At 41.2% G+C, this 19,942-nt stretch overlaps 1 protein-coding gene across 13 annotated transcripts in view; it reads right to left on the bottom strand.

The window, feature by feature from the left end:
* Positions 1 to 19,942, bottom strand: part of CDC42BPA (CDC42 binding protein kinase alpha) — a 326,251-nt gene that overhangs the window by 205,792 nt on the left and 100,517 nt on the right. For 11 of the 13 annotated variants that reach the window (XM_042848545.2, XM_065590558.1, XM_042848542.2 and 8 more), the window contains exons 2-3: positions 11,190 to 11,281; positions 806 to 889 (exon numbers count right to left, since the gene is read on the bottom strand). In XM_042848545.2, the coding sequence (XP_042704479.1) occupies positions 806 to 889; positions 11,190 to 11,281 (176 nt within the window). The remainder of the gene's footprint in view (positions 1 to 805; positions 890 to 11,189; positions 11,282 to 19,942) is intronic. The other 2 variants (XM_065590559.1, XM_042848544.2) reach the window with 1 other exon arrangement.

The raw sequence follows: 19,942 nt of genomic DNA, 5'->3' as shown, positions 1-19,942 counted from the left end.
CTGCAATTTACTCGCTCAGGGGTGTGAAAACACCCCCCTCCCCCCGAGCGCAGCAAGTTCAGCACTGTAAAGCGCCAGTGTAAACAGTGTCCCAGAGCTGGGAGCTACGCCCCTCGTTGAGGTGGTTTTTTTAGAGCACTGGGAGAGCGACCACACAAGGCATGTTAAAGCGCTGCCACGGCAGCGCTTTAGCATTCCCAGTGTAAAAACTAGCCCTAAGATTTTGGTTCAGAAATTTAACAAAAGTGGAGGAGTAGGCTTATGACCAGAATAGAGCAGTGATATTCCAACCTTCTGCATTAGCATCAAAAGAAAGAATAGCTCATTGAGACAGAGTAATTATAGGATTTAGAAGAAATTTTGAACCTGATTCTTTACACATTTGGATAAAGAATGCTGAGATAGCTCAAATAATGCCAGGGTTCCATTGCACCTACCCTTTCTGCTTTTTCCCTCCTTTATTTTCCCCCTTTTATTTATTTATTTATTTAATTTGTTTGTTTGTATCTATCTTTTTTTTTGGTTACTACCAACCCTAACATGTTACGCCTGTGTAATACTGTCTGATTTTGTGCTGTATGATCTTTCAGCTTAGACCAGTTGTGAAACTGTGTAATTGCGTAGCTTTATTGGATATCCTTGGAAAATGCGGGTTTGAGTAACCTATACACGCTGTAAATCAACTACCTTTTTCTATTTTTGTTTCTTCATGAAAATTCGTCAAAAATTTTATAAAAAGAAGAATAACTGAGTAGAGTCCTCACAAGCAAGTATATGAACACTAAAAACATTTCTGTAGTCTTACCTCAGCTCTCTTCAGCATCTCCCATTTATTCAGTATTTTCATGGCAAATACCTTATCTGCATTTTTCAGTTTTACTACTGCAACCTGGAAAACATAAATTGCAGATGAATAACCTAAAATAGGAAAATAAGTGGTTGCCAGAATAATCCTTTTTTGGAAATATGTAGACGGCTGAGTTGCTTTAATTTATTTTTGTTGTGATAGGATTTTGGACTCTTTGATTTATAACTTCACTCTGCGTACATGATGCCGTACCAAGCATTCATCATCACAAACCATGAAGAGTAATTTCACAACTGTCCAGGGTATTTGTTCTGTAAAAGTTCTTAAGTTCCCCTTAAGCCTCCATTACATAAAAGTATATCCTTCTACATTACAATAGCTGAACACAGCTGAAAGATGGCACTTCTATCATACCATACTTCCTTTCCCCTCTATCCTATTACTGCCATATCATCACTGGATATGTTCCCAAAACTTGGAATAGTTATTGAACCCACTCTCTTCTATCACTGAACTAAATGGCTGCAGCGGCAAACAAGAAAGAGCTCCTAGTAATGTAGTAGTCAGGTCCCAAAACCAAGGAACATTAGAATATCAGCGGGTACAACAAATTATTTACTGGAGATTTGCTATAGGATAAATCTTCTAGACCCATTTCAAAGAACGGGGGAAGCTATAATAAATAAAAATAATTAAGCATAATACTCTGCACTCCTATATCATTTTCCATACGAAGCTCTCACTGAGGTCTCTTTACACCCCCATGACCTAGGGGAGTATTATCATCCCCATTTTATGGATGGGAAAACTTAAAAACAGAGACGTTATGATTCTTACTTAACATTTACATTAGGCATCATAGGTAAATTTGGCAATTTACCAAGAGAATAAACCCAAACTCCTTGTCTTGAGGATTTTACAATCTAGATTAGATACAATGTGACAAAAGCCAGGATGGGATCATATCGAGAAAGAGGCAGGGCAAGTGGGAGGTGGGGAAGTTTATACAAAACAAATTTATTATTCTTCTTGTTTTCACAATGTAGACATCATAGGTACAGTCCTGAGTTCCCTAGTTCAGATAAGACACAAAAACAAAAGGAAGTCTGAAGCAAAGCTAACAACAGAGCCCAGGACTCCTAACCTCCTGAGCCACAAAATTAACCTTCAAATATGAAAAGCTCAGTGCTTCATAAATTTTAAAATCCATACATCAATCTACCCCAATTCCCATTCCCTTGCAAAGAACAGCATACTCCCAGGGCCTAAGGAGAGAAAAGATTGTTTTTGTTTTGGTTGCAGACCAGGATGTTGTCACACAGATTAGCATCATCTTTACCCTGCAGGCTAGTGACAACACACACACACACACACAATATTATACATGGTTGAACACTACACTTTCTCCATCTCTTTCATATTCAGCAACCTGGCTACATGCCAGAGAAGTAATATCAGGAAAGAAAATGCAACAGATGCTGACAGCTTGATGAAGGAAATGTCACGCAAGGCTCTTTTCAACCCTTCTTCAAAGGTGGCACCAGCTGAAATAGCTTCATCAGGCTAGTATAGGTGCATGTTGAACTCCATTTACAGTTCTTGTTGATGTCTAAAGCAGAAACACACTCTCTCTCTAGCTAAACTATAAATTGGGTGGAACAGCTATTAATTCCCAGAGGTGCCGTGGTACATAAATCAGTCTTGCCCTCCATCACATCCCACCCCCTTGTGAAAATAAAATGCAATTCAAGAAGAAATGAAAAGAGGAGACAATGCAAGGATATCAGACCTCGCTATTAAAACTAGCTTCCACACTAAATTTTTTAAAGGCTACCCCCAATAAAGGTCAGGCATATGAACCTAGGTTCCCATACAAAGATTCATTCAAAAAATATTGATTCTAAGGCCAGAAAGGACCACTGTGAACACCTAGTCTGACACATTGCAAAACCAGGCATAGAACTTCCCCAAAATAATTCCTGTTTGAACCACAGCAGTTCTTTTTAGAAAAACTTCCAGTCTTGAGTTAAAAATTGCCAGTGATTGAAAATCCACCACAGCCTTCAGTTTAGATTCATATTCATAAACGACTTTCAGGTCCAGACTTGGGATTTCTCAAGACTTGCTCAAATTTGGTACTGAAAATTTTTTAGATTCCTTGTCAGTTTCATAGCTGTCCCAGGGTTCTAAATAGCAGTGTTGAAACTTACTAGTTTCAGTTTCACTCTTTGCTAGCCTGCTAGACCAAACATTTGCTTCTTGAGAAATCTATGAGCAGTACCAAAGGCAGTGAAGCTGGATATCTCACTCAGGAAGACAACAGTGAATCAGTTTATATTTTTTTCATATTTGGAAGGTGACCTTTACAACTATAATGGCTAGAAAGTTTCTCTTTTGTTTTAAGAAGAGGTTAAATTCTGCAGAAATTAACGAGTTAAACCCCTTCATTTACCAGGGAACCCTTCTGCTTGGCACTAGTAAAAAAGTAAGTGGACTTTTAAAACTCTGTCAAGGAGTTAGGTGCTTCAAAATTGGCCCATAGTGGTGGCTGTTAATGATCCAGGGCCTAAGCAGGTCTGCTACGATTTTCAAGGCGGGCTAAAGGAGTTAGATCTCCAACTCCCATTGACTTTCAATGGAACTTAGGCACCTAACTCCCTTTGATCCCTTTGAAAATCCCAACCATTGCATGTCGAGTGATCCCTACCCCAGCTAACCTGGGAAACAAGAGGGCATTTATTATCAGTTTGGGTTTTTTGGTAGCTTCTGTTAGAAAAATACTTGAAGAAGCAAAGAGAAACATGCCTACATACAGTGTAGAGATCAGAAGCCTAGCTAATGAGGGGCAGAAGCAGTTTGACAGTATGCCAGGGAGCATTACTGTTTGTGGGAAATATGTAAAACTGTTGGAAGAATGAAAGAGAAAATAAAATCCAACTAAAACCAAAATGTTTACATCAGCACATACCAAACATTTTTCAGTGGCCTGCTCACAGAAAAAAAAAAAATTTAAAAAAAGTTTAAATGTCCAGTTTTAATAAGTTCCAGGAACCAGACATTTTATGATGAATAGAGGGGCGTGATTATCAGTTCTCTCTTTCTTTGACAGTTAAAAACATTCTTTGAGGATAGCAGAGCATCAAAAAGGCCCTTTGTGTATGTGTTTGTGTGTATATATGTATTACATATGCTGTCTATACACACACACACTCCCTAGTGTCTATATAATGTGTCAGAATTTTATTATAATTTAGATTAGAAACAATAGCAGCCTTGTTGATTACTATTTAAGTGGCACCACTGTGTTTCATGTTGCACAATGCACAGTAAAAGCAAACTCTTTATATCAAGGAGCTTACCATGTAACTAGATAGACAACACAAAATACAGTACACCCAAAGGAAGTTACTCTCCATAGCCAAGACAGTTTTAAACATGACTTTGTACATGAAGTAGACAGAATAAGTTTTATCTAGAGACATACTAGAAGATTTACATAAAATAAATGTTATAAGGTTGCTTGGTACAGATTGACCATGTCTAGTAGAAAAATACGTTGTGTTTTTTAAAACATGTTAGCTAACCATGTTTTAACTAACATAATTTTAGACAGGGCAAATTATGTTTTAAAACATGTTAACTGGTTGTGACCAACCCTAGGAGTTGATCACAACCTGCTAACACATTTTTAAAGATAACTTCATAGCGTTTAAAGCCACAGGGGACCATTATGGTCATCTAGACTTACCTGCTTCATAACACAGGCCTGACGCACTCTGTGCCCCAGAAAGACACACTGCATCCCATATTCACCATTGGTGATATAATTATATGTTTTGTACAAAGTATGTCTTGTGAGGTATCACAAAGTCTTAATCTGTTGAACATTAATATCCAATTAAGTGGTATGTGCTACCATTGTATATGAAGTTATGAAGTGCCACTGAAACATGTTCTGAGGTTGGGAACACCCAACAATCAGCCTTTCAGGTACAATAACTCCTCACTTAACATCATCCCGGTTAATGTTATGTCGCTGATCTATTAGAGAACATACACATTTAAAGTTGCGCAATGTTTGCTTATAATGTTGTTTGGCCGCTGACTGCTAGCAGGTGAGGGCTTGGAACTAGAGTGGGCCGGCAGCCCCATCAGCTCCCCTCCAGCTCCTCCCACCCAACAGTGAGCCCTGTGGATCAGCAACTCCCCCCCTCTCTCCCCGCAGCAATCAGCTGTTTCGCGGCGTTCAGGAGGCTCAGGGGGGAAGAACGAGGACGTGGTGCACAGGCTCCCCCTCCCTCCCCGCACCTCCCGCCCGCAGCAATCAGCTGTTTTGCAGCATTCAGGAGGCTTGGGGGGGAGTGGAGGAGCAAGGGACGTGGCACGCTTGAGGGGAGGGAGTGGAGTCGGGGCGGGCCTGGGGCAGAGCTGGGGGTTGAGCACCGTCCGGCATCACATTCAGTTTCTGAAGGGAAGTGTTTGCAGCTGCTGCCATGCGTCTATTGTCTCCTCTCCCTCCTGCCTCCCTCGGTGCTGCCTTGTAGAGTGTGAGGCTACATTAACAACAATGTGTTAATCCTGGAGGGCTCAGCCATGTGCTAGTTCATCATTTAGCAGCAAGGCATTCCCTGGGAAATATCTCACCTGATATCAACATGATTGCTTTAGGAGAAACTCAGAGAGCTCATGAGCAGGTTTCTCAGACAATCCTCTGATTAGAACTTGTTTAAAACTTATACTGTATATAATGTCTTTTGTCTGGCGAAAAAGTTTTCCCTGGAACCTAACCCCCCACCCCATTTACATTAATTCTTATGGGGAAATTGAATCCGCTAAACATCGTTTTGCTTAAAGTCACATTTTTCAAGAACATAACTACAACGTTAAGCGAGGAGTTACTGTACAACAATAAAAAGGCCAAATGGCCCATTGAGAAGAATACAAATGCTCACAAGGATTACACCAGGAAGTGTGAACAATAGAAATAGAGATAGAACTCCACAATGGGAACTGTTTGACTCAGATCACAGCAAAAGATCTTTTCAGCAAGATGGAAGAAGCTATAAAAGGGGGAAGACATCACCACTGGGCCTCACTCCTCACACATGGAACACCTGTAAACACATAAGGGACAAAAACTGAACTGGGGGATGTGCTGGTCCCAGATGGGAAGGACGGAAGCCTGCCCGTGTATGGAAGTTTGGTGGACTGTTTGTACTATTTAACAGAGTGAAATACTACTTGAGTCAAATCCAATCTAGTTTAGAGAACTTAGATTGCAGTCTTGGTTTATTTCTTATCGTAATCTATTTTGACCTGTTTGCTATTACTTATAATCTCTTAAAATCTATCTTTTTGTAGTTAATAAATCTATCTTATATTTTACCTAGAAACAATGTGGTTTGAGTGAAGTGCTTGGGGAAAAATCTCAGCTCAGTTAACAAAAGCTTGTGTATTGTCCTCTCCACTTTAAGGGAGGGTCGGACTGGGTAATAACTCATATACTGGTCAGGCTTTTGACCAGGGCAAGACGGTATAGCTCTGGGGTCCTAGGCTGTGGAGCTGGAGGGTGAGATGGCTGGAATCGCTCTATTGTTAGCTCATGAGTGGTGGAGGAGAAGCTGTCATGTAACTGCAACTGGGTGCGTCCCTGCCTATGTAAAGGTTTGTGCGAATGCAGGACCAAGAGTGGTCTGCAGCTTGTCACAGCAGCACAGTGTGAGAAGGAGCCCAGGCTGGTGAGACAGAGGATTCAGCAATACCCCAGTTCCAGGTTGCACCCCTGGAGGGGGGAGGGGGAGAACCCATCATAAGGCCATAGAAACTTACCCTGTGTTTTCTGCATCAAACCCATCACCTCTTTTTGTGCTATAGCACAGAGGTTCTCAACCTTGTTCTTTCTGAGGCCCCTCCAACATGCTATAAAAACTCTGTGGCCCACCTGTGCCACAATAACTGGTTTTCTGCCTATAAAAGCCAAGGTTGGCGCTAGTGGGTAGCAAGCAGGGCAATTGCCCGGAGCTCCATGCCACAGGAACCCCACGAAGCTACATTGCTCAGACTTCAGCTTCAGCCCCGGGTGGCAGGGCTCTGGAACCTGAGCTCCAGCCATATGCTGGATGGGGATTCGGCTTTCTGCCCTGGGCCCCAGCAAGTCTAATGCCGGCCCTGCTTGGAGGCCCCCCCTGAAACCTGCTCTAGGCCACCTAGGGGGCCCCGGACTCCTGGTTGAGAACCACTGCTATAGCATCTCTTTTAGAAAGACACCCAATCTTGACTTAAACTGCAAGTGATGGAGAATTCCTCTTGTCTGATGCCCTATTCCTCTTCAAATCATGTCAATAACCTAGATTATAAATTCCTCAATGCAAGGATTGTGTCTTCACAGAGAAAATAATGTGGTATTTATGCCTAAAGTGCTATGTAAAAGTGTTAAATAATAATAGTTAATAGGCAGTTGTGGCACCACCTATAGAAGTGTGCAAGGAAAGCTTAGATTTTTTTTTTTTTTTTTTTTAAGTCTAGCATAAATTTCTTCCTGCTTCATGCAAATGACAGACAAATGAGTGCCTGTCATTTATGCTAAGATTCAGCTGGAATGCTGAAGGTTGGTTGCAGTATTAGGGCCCTGTTCTGCTGCCATTCCACAACTAGAATTGCTACAGAGATGGCTCATCACAGAGTTTCTAGGTTTATCATTCCAGTCTGCAATGCAGAAGGAGGCCCACATTTCAAATTTACACTGTGGGTTTTGTATGGGGACTGAGCCCTTCCATTCCATTAATATTACTGGGAGTTGTGTCTGAATCTTAGTGCTAAAAATGTACCCTACGGTGTAGAAATATATATATTTTTTAATAGAATAAGAGCGGATTATAGTCGGATGTAAAATAACGTGTCAGTTACACTCTCAAACTGCCTGGGAGAGTTAGAAGAAAGGTCCTAACAACAAAGCTGTTGCCCAGTTTCAGCATAGCTTGTTAACATTTCTTTTTACTGAAGACCAAAACATTAAAAAAGACAAATTCCAAAGTCTTTTAAAAAGACATTTTTATGCATTGCTCTCCAGGAACATTACATGGAGTTACCTGATTACTGTCCTTTATGGAAGACAGGTGTCAGGAACTAAATAGGTTGATGGTATCCCTTTAAGGCACGATGATTTTTTTTTAAATACTAAAGAAAGTCTAGAGCAGGTGTCTGCAACCTTCGGCACGCGGCCCATCAGGGTAATCCGTTGGTGGGCCATGAGACATTTTGTTTACGTTGATCGTCCGCAGGCACGGCCCCCCGCAGCTCTCAGTGGCTGTGGTTCGCCGTGCTGGCCGCTGCTTCCTGCAGCTCCCATTGGCTAGGAATGGCAAGCCGTAGTCACTGAGAGCTGCGGGGGGCTGTGCCAGCAGACCATCAATGTAAACAAAATGTCTCGCAGCCCACCAGCGGATTACCCTGATGGGCCACGTGCCAAAGGATGCCGACCCCTGGTCTAGAGCCACCCTATGTGCAGAATCTCCGTATTAGTGCCTAAAGCTGACAGTAGATGATGGTGGGGAAAATTATGCTTTAGTTATGAGCTAGAGAGAGTAGTCAACTGAAGCAGGAGCAAAAGGGAGTAGAGGTGGGCATCTGCAAAGATGGGCTCCCCTTGATAATATCTTACAGAAGAAAAATTACTTTCTGTGCATCAAGCGGAAAGGTGTCTGCAAAGAGAAATTGAATACAGTTCCCTAGATCTCCTTGGATGCAAGTGCTTATAGGGCTGAAACACCTTCCAGTTCTCAGAGGTAGAGAGGAATACACCACGCACTCGGAGAGGGAACTCTGACTCCAAATGCAAAATTTCCTGATCTCCACAAAGATAGCCGGTGTAGGAGATGATTTAGGATTCAATACATATGGTCCTGAGAATAGATTGCAGAGAATAAAAATCCCAGTTCCTTTAACATATCCCAGTGGAACAACAGATTAAATAAATGTAATGTACTTGCTCCTGGTAGCATTGCAATGTGTATCTGCTGTGTGATGGTTCTCAGATTTTAAAGATGCATATGGTGGTGGTGGTAGCAGTAGCAGGGACCTACATTAAAGGTAAAAATTACAGTTCCTTTAGTAGCAGCCAGGGGCGGCTCTAGCTTATTTGCCGCCCCAAGCACAGCAGGCAGGCAGCTTTCGGCGGCATGCCTGCGGGAGGTCTGCCGGTCCTGCGGCTTTGGCATACCCGCCGCCGAATTGCCACCAAATACATGGGACCGGCAGACCTCCCACAGGCATGCCTCCAAAGGCTGCCTGACTACCGCCCTCACAGGGTGCCCCCCGCGGCTTGCCGCCCCAGGCACGCGCTTGGAGCGCTGGTGCCTGGAGCCGCCGCTGGTAGCAGCTACAGAAACTAAGACGTCCATGACTCTAGGCAAGCGTAGCTGAATTCTTACTCATGAAAAAAAATAAATGTCGTTGAAGCCCCCTCTTCCCTGCCACCCAAATAAGGTATATGCTCTCCAGAGGAGCCATCATACAGACCCCAAATCACATAATATTCTGAAAGTCCTTAAATTCTATTGGCAGCAGAAATATTCCTCGGACCCTGCCTCAAAAAAAAACATTGGCTTTCTGTTGCCTAAGATTTTTTTTCAAGGCAATAAGGAATGTTTTCTGCTGAGGATTTACCTTGCGGTCCTATCCCTAGCGCATCTGGCTGTCAAAAAATTCAAGGCCCTGTTTGCTCACAAAACTACCCATTCTGCATGTGCACTGCTTGTTGATATGTGGAAATCATGTGACATGTTCACTTAGTGGATCTTAAGAAATAGGAGGCTGAAAGCTAAGGTTTCTTCAACCTGCAAACTTCAGTCTCTGCCATATCTGCAGGCTGTTCAGTTCCTTGGAAGCCAGTGACAGGTCACCGTGTCCGGCCATTTCAAACTGAAGAGGGAAACTCTTTGATCTAGGCTGTTAAATGAGCAGGAGCAGAAAATTAAAGCTTTACAACTCCACTGTACATGCTACCAAATGAGGCATGACAAAAGTCTGGTATAGTTTTAGAACAACAATAATGCAAATATAATCAAATAACCATTCAAAACTGGACGCAAATTGGGAGGAATAGAAAGGGAATAGTTCATGTTTCTAAAATGCTTGGATTAAAACATATACTGTAACAATTAAAAGTCACAGATTATATCTATTCTGAAAAAGAGATAACGTGAGCCACATATATTTCCATCTTTCACAATACACTTCCAAGACCACCCTGAAGGGCAACATGATTGACCTTATCTACCGTTAAAATACTAAAAATTGCGAGGGGGAAAACCCCTTCTAAACAAAACATCATTAAGTGTTTAGTAAAGTGCTCATTTGACAGTCCCAGTTCAACAGTACAGCTTCAGACCAAAGGACCCTCAGGCTGGGTGGAAACCAAAGAAATCTATAACAATTTCAGTAGAATCCATCCATCATCGTCAATGTTTTCTATGCACAAAAGAAAATTGGGAAAACCCTTTTTCCTGACAAAACTATGATTAAAAAAAGACAACCTATGCAGATCAATGAGAAACTGAATATCATCTGTCTCCTGAATAAGGACTGGGCTCTGCAGGCACAAAGACCGTGGTGCTTCCACAGCTATCCACCATGGAAAGCCAATTTAAGTGTGGACAGAGATCTTTTTGGTGAAAAAAAAGTAATAGTAAAATTATGATTTATCCACATCTATCCTCATTTGCTCATCAAAATAAGAAATGTAAATTAAAAACAGACAGAAGACCAATGACTTGCTGTGTAACTTTTTCAAACCACTTAACCATTCTGTGCTTAGTTTTCCCATATGCAAAATGGAAGCAACACTTACTCAACTTCGTAAATCACTTTCAAATCTTCAGATAAAAAGTAAAAAAAGATAAATATTCCCTACCCTGTAAATTTTCTATTTTTGAAATCTTCTGTACCAGACCAAATGCTTGGATTAGTGGCCTTAATACAGATTTTTAAGGTGATCTTCTGGGCATCAGCCTGCATCTTTGCCAACCATTCTGAAATAGACGTGCATCCTTTCACATATATGGACTTTGGCAAACAGTTGCTACAGGCAGGCACGAATACCTCCTGTACCCAAATATATGAACTGGCTTGGGAGGTCACAAGTGGAGGTGATCAGAATTTTTTTTGACAAATGCAGATTTGTGGAACTTGAAATGTTTTGTGAAAATACTTCAAGTTCAATGAATTTTTGTCCCTGCCTGCATCCCTACCAACTCACTTAGTAGTATTTCTGTGTATTTCTAGATTACCTATATTTCAATATCTTGGTACCAATAAACTTTCTGACTGTAGAAGATTTTCTGTAGTACATGCAATGTTCAAAAAAAACAAAAAACACACTTACCTCCCCAAAAGCTCCTCGACCAATCACCTTCAAGATTTCAAAATCTTCTTTATGTAGTCGCATCTGTTTCACCTTAGAGGTAAAAGGTTTGGCTGAAACAAAGGAAAATATCAATCATTAAAAAATAGGTAACATTAATAATATAAAATATTAAGTTATAAGAGCCCTGAAAATAACAGAACATTTTGCATATATACATCTATTCCCTACAGTAATATTACAAAATATAAAGCTGAAACTAATGACCAATAAGAGCTAAGCCAAACTTTCTGTCTGCTTTGAAAGGAAATTTATGGAGTACATATTTTTTACAAATAGAATCAAGCCGCCTATATCCTTCTATATCTCTTATAAATCCACACAGTGATTTTCAATATAATAGGTTTTCAAGTGTTATAGACTGGTATGTCTGGTTGTGAAAATATAGTATGGTAAAATTATTACATCACTCTGGACAGAAATATGCTAACTTCTACATTAGCTCAATATTAATGATCAATATTTTACTCTAAGGAAAATTGAAGTGCTGATGAAAAGATGCTGGACTGCTAGCACTGTCCCATGAAGGTATATCAATAGATACTTGCTGAGAGATCACTACTTTATGTGCAAGGGTTAATAAATTAACCTTTAAACCTTGGTTCAGTATGTTTGCTTGGGGTTTTTTGCTTTGACCTCCATTTCTGTCCAAACTCTCTTTCTAAGCCATATATTTTTACTGTATTATATTTTATTTTAATTTGGTGACCAAACTTGAACAAAACATTTCACACACAGGTAATTCTAGTGTTTTTATATATTATATTTTTGGTATTTTTTTCCAGAGTCAAGTTTATAAACAGCAGACTTTTTCCAAAAGAAAATTTGAATCCAGGCTGATAATATGTACACTAAGTTTGAGACCGACACAAATTAGGTGAACTGAAATGTTTTAGATATAAATATTTTAAAACCTTTTAGATCCCAAATGATTAAGAGCATATGTGCAGACATAAACGTTACAAATATATTTAAAAACCATTATCTAGTATGCCTCAAGCATTATATAGATTTCATTTATAATTTTGCAAGTTTTAATTATGTAACAGCACCTACAGCTATGGAAAGGCAAGATAAACATTGCCATGAGAATGAAGTAAGTAAAAATGACTATTTTAAATCAAGTCTACCTTAAGTTACGTGCCAAGACTCATGTTTAGAATTCTGTATTGCCCCTCTTAAGTTGAACTCAGCATTAACATAAAGAGAATGCAGGGAAACACTTTGGTCTGCATTCTTGTTTGGGATTAACTCTTCCAAGAGAAACACAGAAATCTAGCTGCACGTCTGGACAGGTAATAACAGACTGTTTATCCCCTATATCCATGTGCAGAGGGGATCCTCTGCATGTGGAACACCTCCTGTCTAACTTAGTGTGCTAACCTCTCTCCCCAAAATCCCATGGGCAATAAAATGAAAAGGTAAATTCTCAGGATGCAATGCTTAGAGCCATGGAACCCTCCCACTGAAGGGCAAAGCCCTACCAAATAAAAGTTCTGGGGAAAATTCCCTGGAGGAGAACTTCATTGATCCACCGACATTTAAACACTCATGATCTTCAAAGGACTTTACAAATATTAGTGTTGTGATTCCTCCAGTCTTTAAAAGCTGAACTCCAATTGAGGATTATGAAATCAGAAGAATTTTAGGAAAACTGATACCGTCTCTCTTTCAGTCCCACACCATGTGTTATCAATGGCCTACCCATCTAATTTTTACATCTTCTGCACCCCATCCTGGCTAGCCATCTGCATGTCCTCAGGGAGACATGAGCCATGTCTCTTTGAGAAACATTATGTAAATGAATTAACTTATTAAGGTAAAAAAACCCACTTGTTTTGAAATATTTTGTTTTATAAAGCAATTATTTGAATTCTTATCAATTCATACAATAGAAATTCCATTACTAATTCAGGATCTATTATTTAAGAGGAAGGGTGATCTAGAATATAGGGAACTGGAATGGGATTTAGGAGAAGTAGGTTCAATTCCCGGCTCCACCATAGACTTATTCTGTGCTCTTGGATTAAACACTTAAGATACTTTGATCTAGATTCACAAAAGGACTTAGACACTGGGTCCCACTGTGATTCACAACCCCTCCACTGTCCCAAGCTGCCACCAAACCCTGTAGGGAACTAAACTCACTCAACTCAGAACTCACCTACCAGACTGGACACCATATACAAACTCGCACAAAACTGCCAGAGGACCTTCCTCATAAGTTGGGATCTGGGAGATCCTTGGTGCAAGTTCCCACTCTGCCTGATGGAAAGAAGGGCTCTGACCAGGGATCTGCCACCTCTCAGGAGAGTGCTCTAACCACTGGGCTACAGGATATTCTGATGTGGGGGCTCACTCAATCTGTCCTATTTAGGCTAGTCCACTGTGGATAAATAACGAAAGAGTCACTTGGCTAGAGAGAGACTGAGTAAGCACGAGACTGACTCTATAGCTTGGTGATTAAAGCAGTCTCCTGGGAAGTGAGATACCCAGAATTCAGTTCCCCTGCTCCAATGACTATTTGAAATTATTCATTCATAGTGGAACTGTTTCAACAGGAGAGACTAATGGACCCCCCACATCAGAATATCCCATAGCACAGTGATTAGAGCACTCAGCTGAGAAGTGGCAGATCCCTGTTCAAATCCTGCTCAGGTGGAATGAGACTTTAACTGAGGGTCTCCCTAACCACTAAGCCAGGTTTTTCTGAATCCCATTCTTAGGCACCTATTCCTCCCTCATTCAATGTATAAGGAGCTTAGGCACCTAACTCAGGCTTCATGAATCCCAATGATTTTCTAGGTGCCTAAATGTCAGGCATGGTGACACTCACTGTCACCACCCAAGTAGTCCCTTACCTTACAAGTGTGTCAAGAGGATAATGAGATGCCTACATATTAAAGTGACGAGGACCACACAAGTACCTGGACAGATAGACGGGAAAATGGCACGTTCCTCTAAATCAGATAAGCTCTCTTAGCTGTACACATATAGGGTTTGAAGATGCAGATAGGTGGGCATGTCAAAATGATGGTTAAGATTTAAAAGGGACATTTGAAAATATGGCTAAAAAAATCTTTTCAGATTGATTTAATGGGATACTGTATGCATTAAAAGGTATGTGTGGGCAGATTCATTTGCAGGATCAGGGACTAGAACTGTGAAAGGAGTTTAAGTGGAAACAGTAATTGCTTTTTCAGTACAAGAACAACAAGGTGCCATTGCACAGCTGTCATAAGTTGGCCACACATATGCTAAATAAAATAAAATCCAATTTGGATTCTCCTGGCATTTCTGAAAGAGATTTTTTTTTAAATAAAACACTGGTCTGAATCAATCTAGATGGAAAACAAATATTTAAGTGTCCAGCTAATCATTTCATTTTATTTAAATTTAAGACAGATAGAGATTATACAGACATAAAAACCTGCTCCAGGGCTTTACAAAATCCCTCTCCAAAAAGAAAGTAGCACAAAATGATAAGCTAAGAAATTCGGTTTTAGATACTTTCCCTTTTTGAGAAAAACAGACACAAACTTCAACAAAATGAAAAGTCAATTCTGAGATTTGATAAATAAGTGAGACAACTAAATTCGTAAGTGCTCCAAATGTCATCTGATAAACAAGACACAGACCTGTTAATAAAATTAGCTTGTTCAAAGAAGAGAGGCACCCACTGTATTCATCAATTAAACTGATGTCCATGCACAATATCAGTGAAAGCAGACTGCAATGAGTGTCTTGTTACAGAACATAATAGATATTATAGGGATCCATGAACCCATAGCAGAACAGACTTTAAAATCTGATTCTACTCTATTACAATGACAACATCAGCAACTTCTAACTAAAATTCAAACCATTCCACTTCAAATGCAGTTTTAAAGTTTCACTCCGAGAAAGAGTTCGCCACAAAGCTCTTAGTTAGGCTCTGAAATTAAGGGTTTGGCATTAGATATAGGTAATTTCATAGCCTCATCAAATTTCTTCTCAAACTATAGCGATTTTCACAATTAAAAAACGCACCCAGTGAAGACAGCACAAAAAGTTAAGGTTAATTATATTTTATCCTGTGAATGCCATTCCTTTTCGAGGCAAAATTACTTTGCTCATTAAAGTTAGTTGCTTTTTTTTTATTCCAGAAGGATATCGACTGCTTCAGAATTCTGTTTCTCGTATACTTCAGTCCTACTGAAGTAAATAAGAATATTTTAAGACAATGGGATTTGGTCCTACAGCAGCAGTCCCCAAACTTTCCAGGGTCATGCCCCCCTTACCCCTGTGCCCAATCAAAATTTCTAATTTTTATAAATTTTTATATATATATATATATATATATATATATATATATATATATATACACACACACACTCTAGTACTAGTAGTAAGGTCTAATGCCCCAAGCTTGCAAAGACTTACATATGGGATTAATTTTAATGATGTGAGTAGTCCCGCTGAGTTCAGCATGTACTTGCCTTTGCAGGTTCAAAGCCTAAAAGGGAAATTTTAAGCTAAGTATTACACTGAAACTCATATTTCCTCAGACATGGCCACTTTCTGATCGTAACCCTCCTTCATCCTGCATTCTTGCAAGTGCACAGGGGGCCTGTGACTATCTACCACACAGCACTACAACTTCTAAATGCTCAATATTACTTGCATCCATGTAGGACTTCCAGTTACATGAACTTCAGAGCAACAACTCTGCACACTTTGCTGTATGCTACACAACTAAGTCCTCAAACAAAAAAATGACTGAATTTTCTGTTTGAAGACAGAAAAAAAAATTGCAGTAGGTGTATGTTGGACTACCAAGACAACAACCTCCACGGTTAGCTAGGTAAATCCTGACAGTGCATTACCTTTTTATTATGAAACAATTCTATCCCAAGAGGGTTACAATACCTTCCCCTATTACAAAGCATTGCATTAAGGAATTATAATAAATATTATTTTTAAAATGTAGTCACATCAACTTTACTTTCTCTTTCTGTTGAGCTCATTGCATGCCACAATGCAAGGTCAGGGCTCTGGGAGCCTTCCCTATTTCAGAGGTTGCAGAGACTGAACTTGTTGCCAGGTTTTCTAAAGCCAAGGGTTCCGTAGACAATATACGTCTTCCACCCACTCTGTTTTTAAACCTTTTTATATCTTAAACCATTTTTTGAATAGTTGAGCTGAAACCAAAACATGATTTCTTATTGGCCAAGCATAAATTGAATTATACTATGTCATTTGAAATATTTTAACCAATGTAAAGATGTCAATGTCATTGTTCAAATATTTTTCAATAAATAAAAAGCACCCCATTAAAAGGGTTGGGTTTTTTATGTTGAAGAGAGACTGACTACAAATGAAGGAACAGTTCGTGATATCAGTGATTTTTGACCATTATAGGCCTGGCTGGAGTACAACGTAAAATATCTTGTTAACAAACACCAACATAGCTGTTTAAACCACCAAACAATTGTTCACTTTTCACTGTAAGGAAAGGCCTGTCATTCTTTAATTATTATATTTTGGAATTTTCCAGGGTTCCCATAGGGATACTGGAAAAATAAAGATCACTAGGTCTATTCATGTAAAAACACAACAGACAAAAATAGGTTTAGGCTGTATATAGTGATTCATGGTGTTATGTTAGTGGAAGGTTTGTAAACATTTTTGGTTATTTTATTATCTCAAGAAACAGCTATGGTAATATATGGCCCAAGGGCTCCATAAAGAAAGATAATTACTAGTCCAAGAAAGATCAATTCCCTAGGCAATATATTTTAGAATGGTTTATACCATAGACAGGTCATAGAATCATAGAATATCAGGGTTGGAAGGGAACCTGGGTGAGATAAACCCAAGTGAGATTGGGGTCATGCTGATTGGCAGGGGTAAACATTTTGAAGAAGCTGCAGGAACAAAGCAGACTCCAATTGAAAATTCACACGCACAATTGGTCAGGTCAGTCCACAGTTTAGGAGTTCTAGATACTGATACGTAGCTCTTCCATAGTGGGGTTACCATACGTCCGTTTTTTCCCGGACATGTCCGGCTTTTTGGTAATCAAACCCCCATCCGGGGGGAATTGCCAAAAAGCCGAACATGTCCGGGAAAAATACCGGCCGGGCACTTCCCCTCCCGGGCTCCAGCTGCTCTGCTCCTCCCCTGACTCTTCGGCTCTGTTTAAGAGCCGAGCTGCCCGAGCGCTCTGGCTTCGGGCAGCCCCCTTGCCTCCGGACCCCGAGCCGCCAGCCAGGCACTTCCCCTCCGGGCTCCAGCTGCTCTGCTCCGGCGGCGCAGGGTCCGGAGGCATGGGGGCTGCCCGAAGCCCGAGCGCTACCGGCTTCACGGTTTGCCGGGCAGCCTCCAGACTCTGGGCCCCCGGCTGGGCGCTTCCCCTACCGGGCTCCAGCTGCGCTGGGGAAGCGCCGGCCAGGGGCGCAGGGTCTGGAGACTGCCCGGCAAACCGTGAAGCCGGTAGCGCTCAGGCAGCCCTTTTCGCCTGGCTGGGAGGGAGGAGGGGGAGTTAGGGTGGGAACGTTGGGGAAGGGGTGGGGAATGGGCAGAGTTTGGGGTGGGGAAGGGACGGAGTTGGGGTGGGGAAGGGGCAGGGCCAGGGCCCATGGAGTGTCCTCTTTTTTTATTTTTTAAATATGGTAACCCTATTCCATAGCAGCACTTCTGAATAAGACACTCCCATCTCTGGCTAGTCAGAACAGTGATTCTCAACATATATTTTTTTAATGAGGGACCCCCTAAACTTAAATAGACAAATCTGCAGACTCCCAACCAAAGGTCACATGGGGAGGTAAGGGCGGGGGGGTCATGTCCCCCTCCAGATTTCTGCCTTCTATTTGCCAAGCTCCCTGAAGTGCTGGTGCCTGCTTGGGGAGTCAATGGCTGTGAGGCATCCCCCTTCTGATGGCAGGGGGAGATCTCTCTTCTGCAGTGATGCTGCAATTTTGGGTTGCACTGCCTGAACCCAGACAGTCTGGGTGGCCCCCTGAGGTGAGTCAGGGAATGGGGGAGGCGCTTCCTCCCTGAGCTCTGCCGCCCAGGGCTAAGCCCAGTCGTTGGCAGACCCCTGAAACCTGTTCATGGCCCCCCAGTTGAGACCCTGTGAGCTAGAAGACCGTCCCCCACCCTGGAAAATTATGATCTTCCATTCCCTCCCAATGGAACCACAGCAATGCAAATCTACATGGACATGAAACATTCAGCCCTCAGGAAAATGCAAGGTGCCTCCTCACCAATATGAGCACAACAAACCTACCCTCTGCTCATTACACTGGCTCCCTGTAAATATCATATCAAGTTAAAGCTGTTGGTCCTTATCATCAAGGGATTTCATGTTCTGGGGCCAGGATAAGCACTCTACTCCTTCGTCAACAGCCAAGGTAAAACTCATTCGTGCAGCAGGTATCAGCTTTCATGCGGGGCAGGACTAAGCCTATGGCACAAACACCCGCAAAAACTATGAGCCACCACAAATTTAATCACCTTCCATTATAAGAGGAAGGCTCACCTCTCTTCTACCTTGCCTTCAATAGCACATTAAATAAAATTTCAAAAATCCACAACCATTTTATCATGGGAAGAGAAAGTACATGTGACAGCTGTTAGTCACCTCACTTAAACTACTGGAAGGCACTCTGATAATACAGAGATGGGCACAGTGTAAGAGATTGAACAGAACAATTATGCAGTATCAACTTTTCCTTTCATAGATTATAAGCACTTTATAGTTTGGTACTTTCTGCAGAAGGACTTTTTCCCCTCTCTCCAGCCTGGAAGGAAAGGATTTAATGTTTTATTTTAGGGATTAATCCAAACCCATTGAAATTAAAGTTTTTTGATTGTCTTCCATCAGCACTGAATCAGGCCTTTAGTGATTCTGAACTATGTTAATGGTATTTTTAAGGTTTTAGCATACAGTTTAACCAGGGGATTAAAAAAATATATAGTGAGGTGAGAACGGATGTTCAGTCATAAGAAGAGGGACCCTCGGGAGAAAGCCCTGCCTTTGGGGGGTGGGCTTGAGTTAGGAAATATAGAAACTATACCCTGATCAGGAGCACACAGAGGCTCACATTCTCCTTTCTCCTCTATGCATTCCATCTTTTCCGGTGGGCACATGAAGAGTTAGACTCTAGAACAACTATGGAGGCAATAAAGACCTTGTTGATCCAAGAGACTGCTTTGAAGTACAGAAGTTCTGACCTAATTGGCCTTGAAAAGATGGTCTCGTTCGGGCGATGCATTTCCTGGTTTCCTGTTGACTCTACTGCTAAGGAAGGAAGGAGTGATGAATACTTAATAAGGGCACTGATGGAGCTCAGAACCCCACAGGATTACTTCCTAAAAACTCTTCTAAGAGCCTGGTACGGGCAGAGCAGCCGTATACAGTACAGGTGATATAGCATCAGCTTGATGTGGAGGTCTGCAAAGTGCTGCTAGAGTGTACTTTTGGTGGTTTTTTGTTTTTCTTGCCTTCCATAATTCTTTCTTCTTGATCTGATGATGTGCAGATGAAAAGAAAACAAAGCACTGTAAAAAAATAAACCTCTCCAGTAAGCACCACTTCAAAAAACAAAAAGGGGAGGGGAAGTGACTGAGCAAGAGGGAGCTGTCTAAAACATGACCAATTTACTTGAGACAAGAAAACAAGTGGGGAAAAATAAAGGAAGCCCTGCCCCCAGGATAGCCCAAAGGCACAA

Source organism: Chrysemys picta, chromosome 3 (assembly GCF_011386835.1).
Source record: "Chrysemys picta bellii isolate R12L10 chromosome 3, ASM1138683v2, whole genome shotgun sequence".
In the NCBI taxonomy this organism is placed as follows: domain Eukaryota; kingdom Metazoa; phylum Chordata; order Testudines; family Emydidae; genus Chrysemys; species Chrysemys picta.
This window is presented reverse-complemented; position numbering and strand designations above follow the sequence as displayed.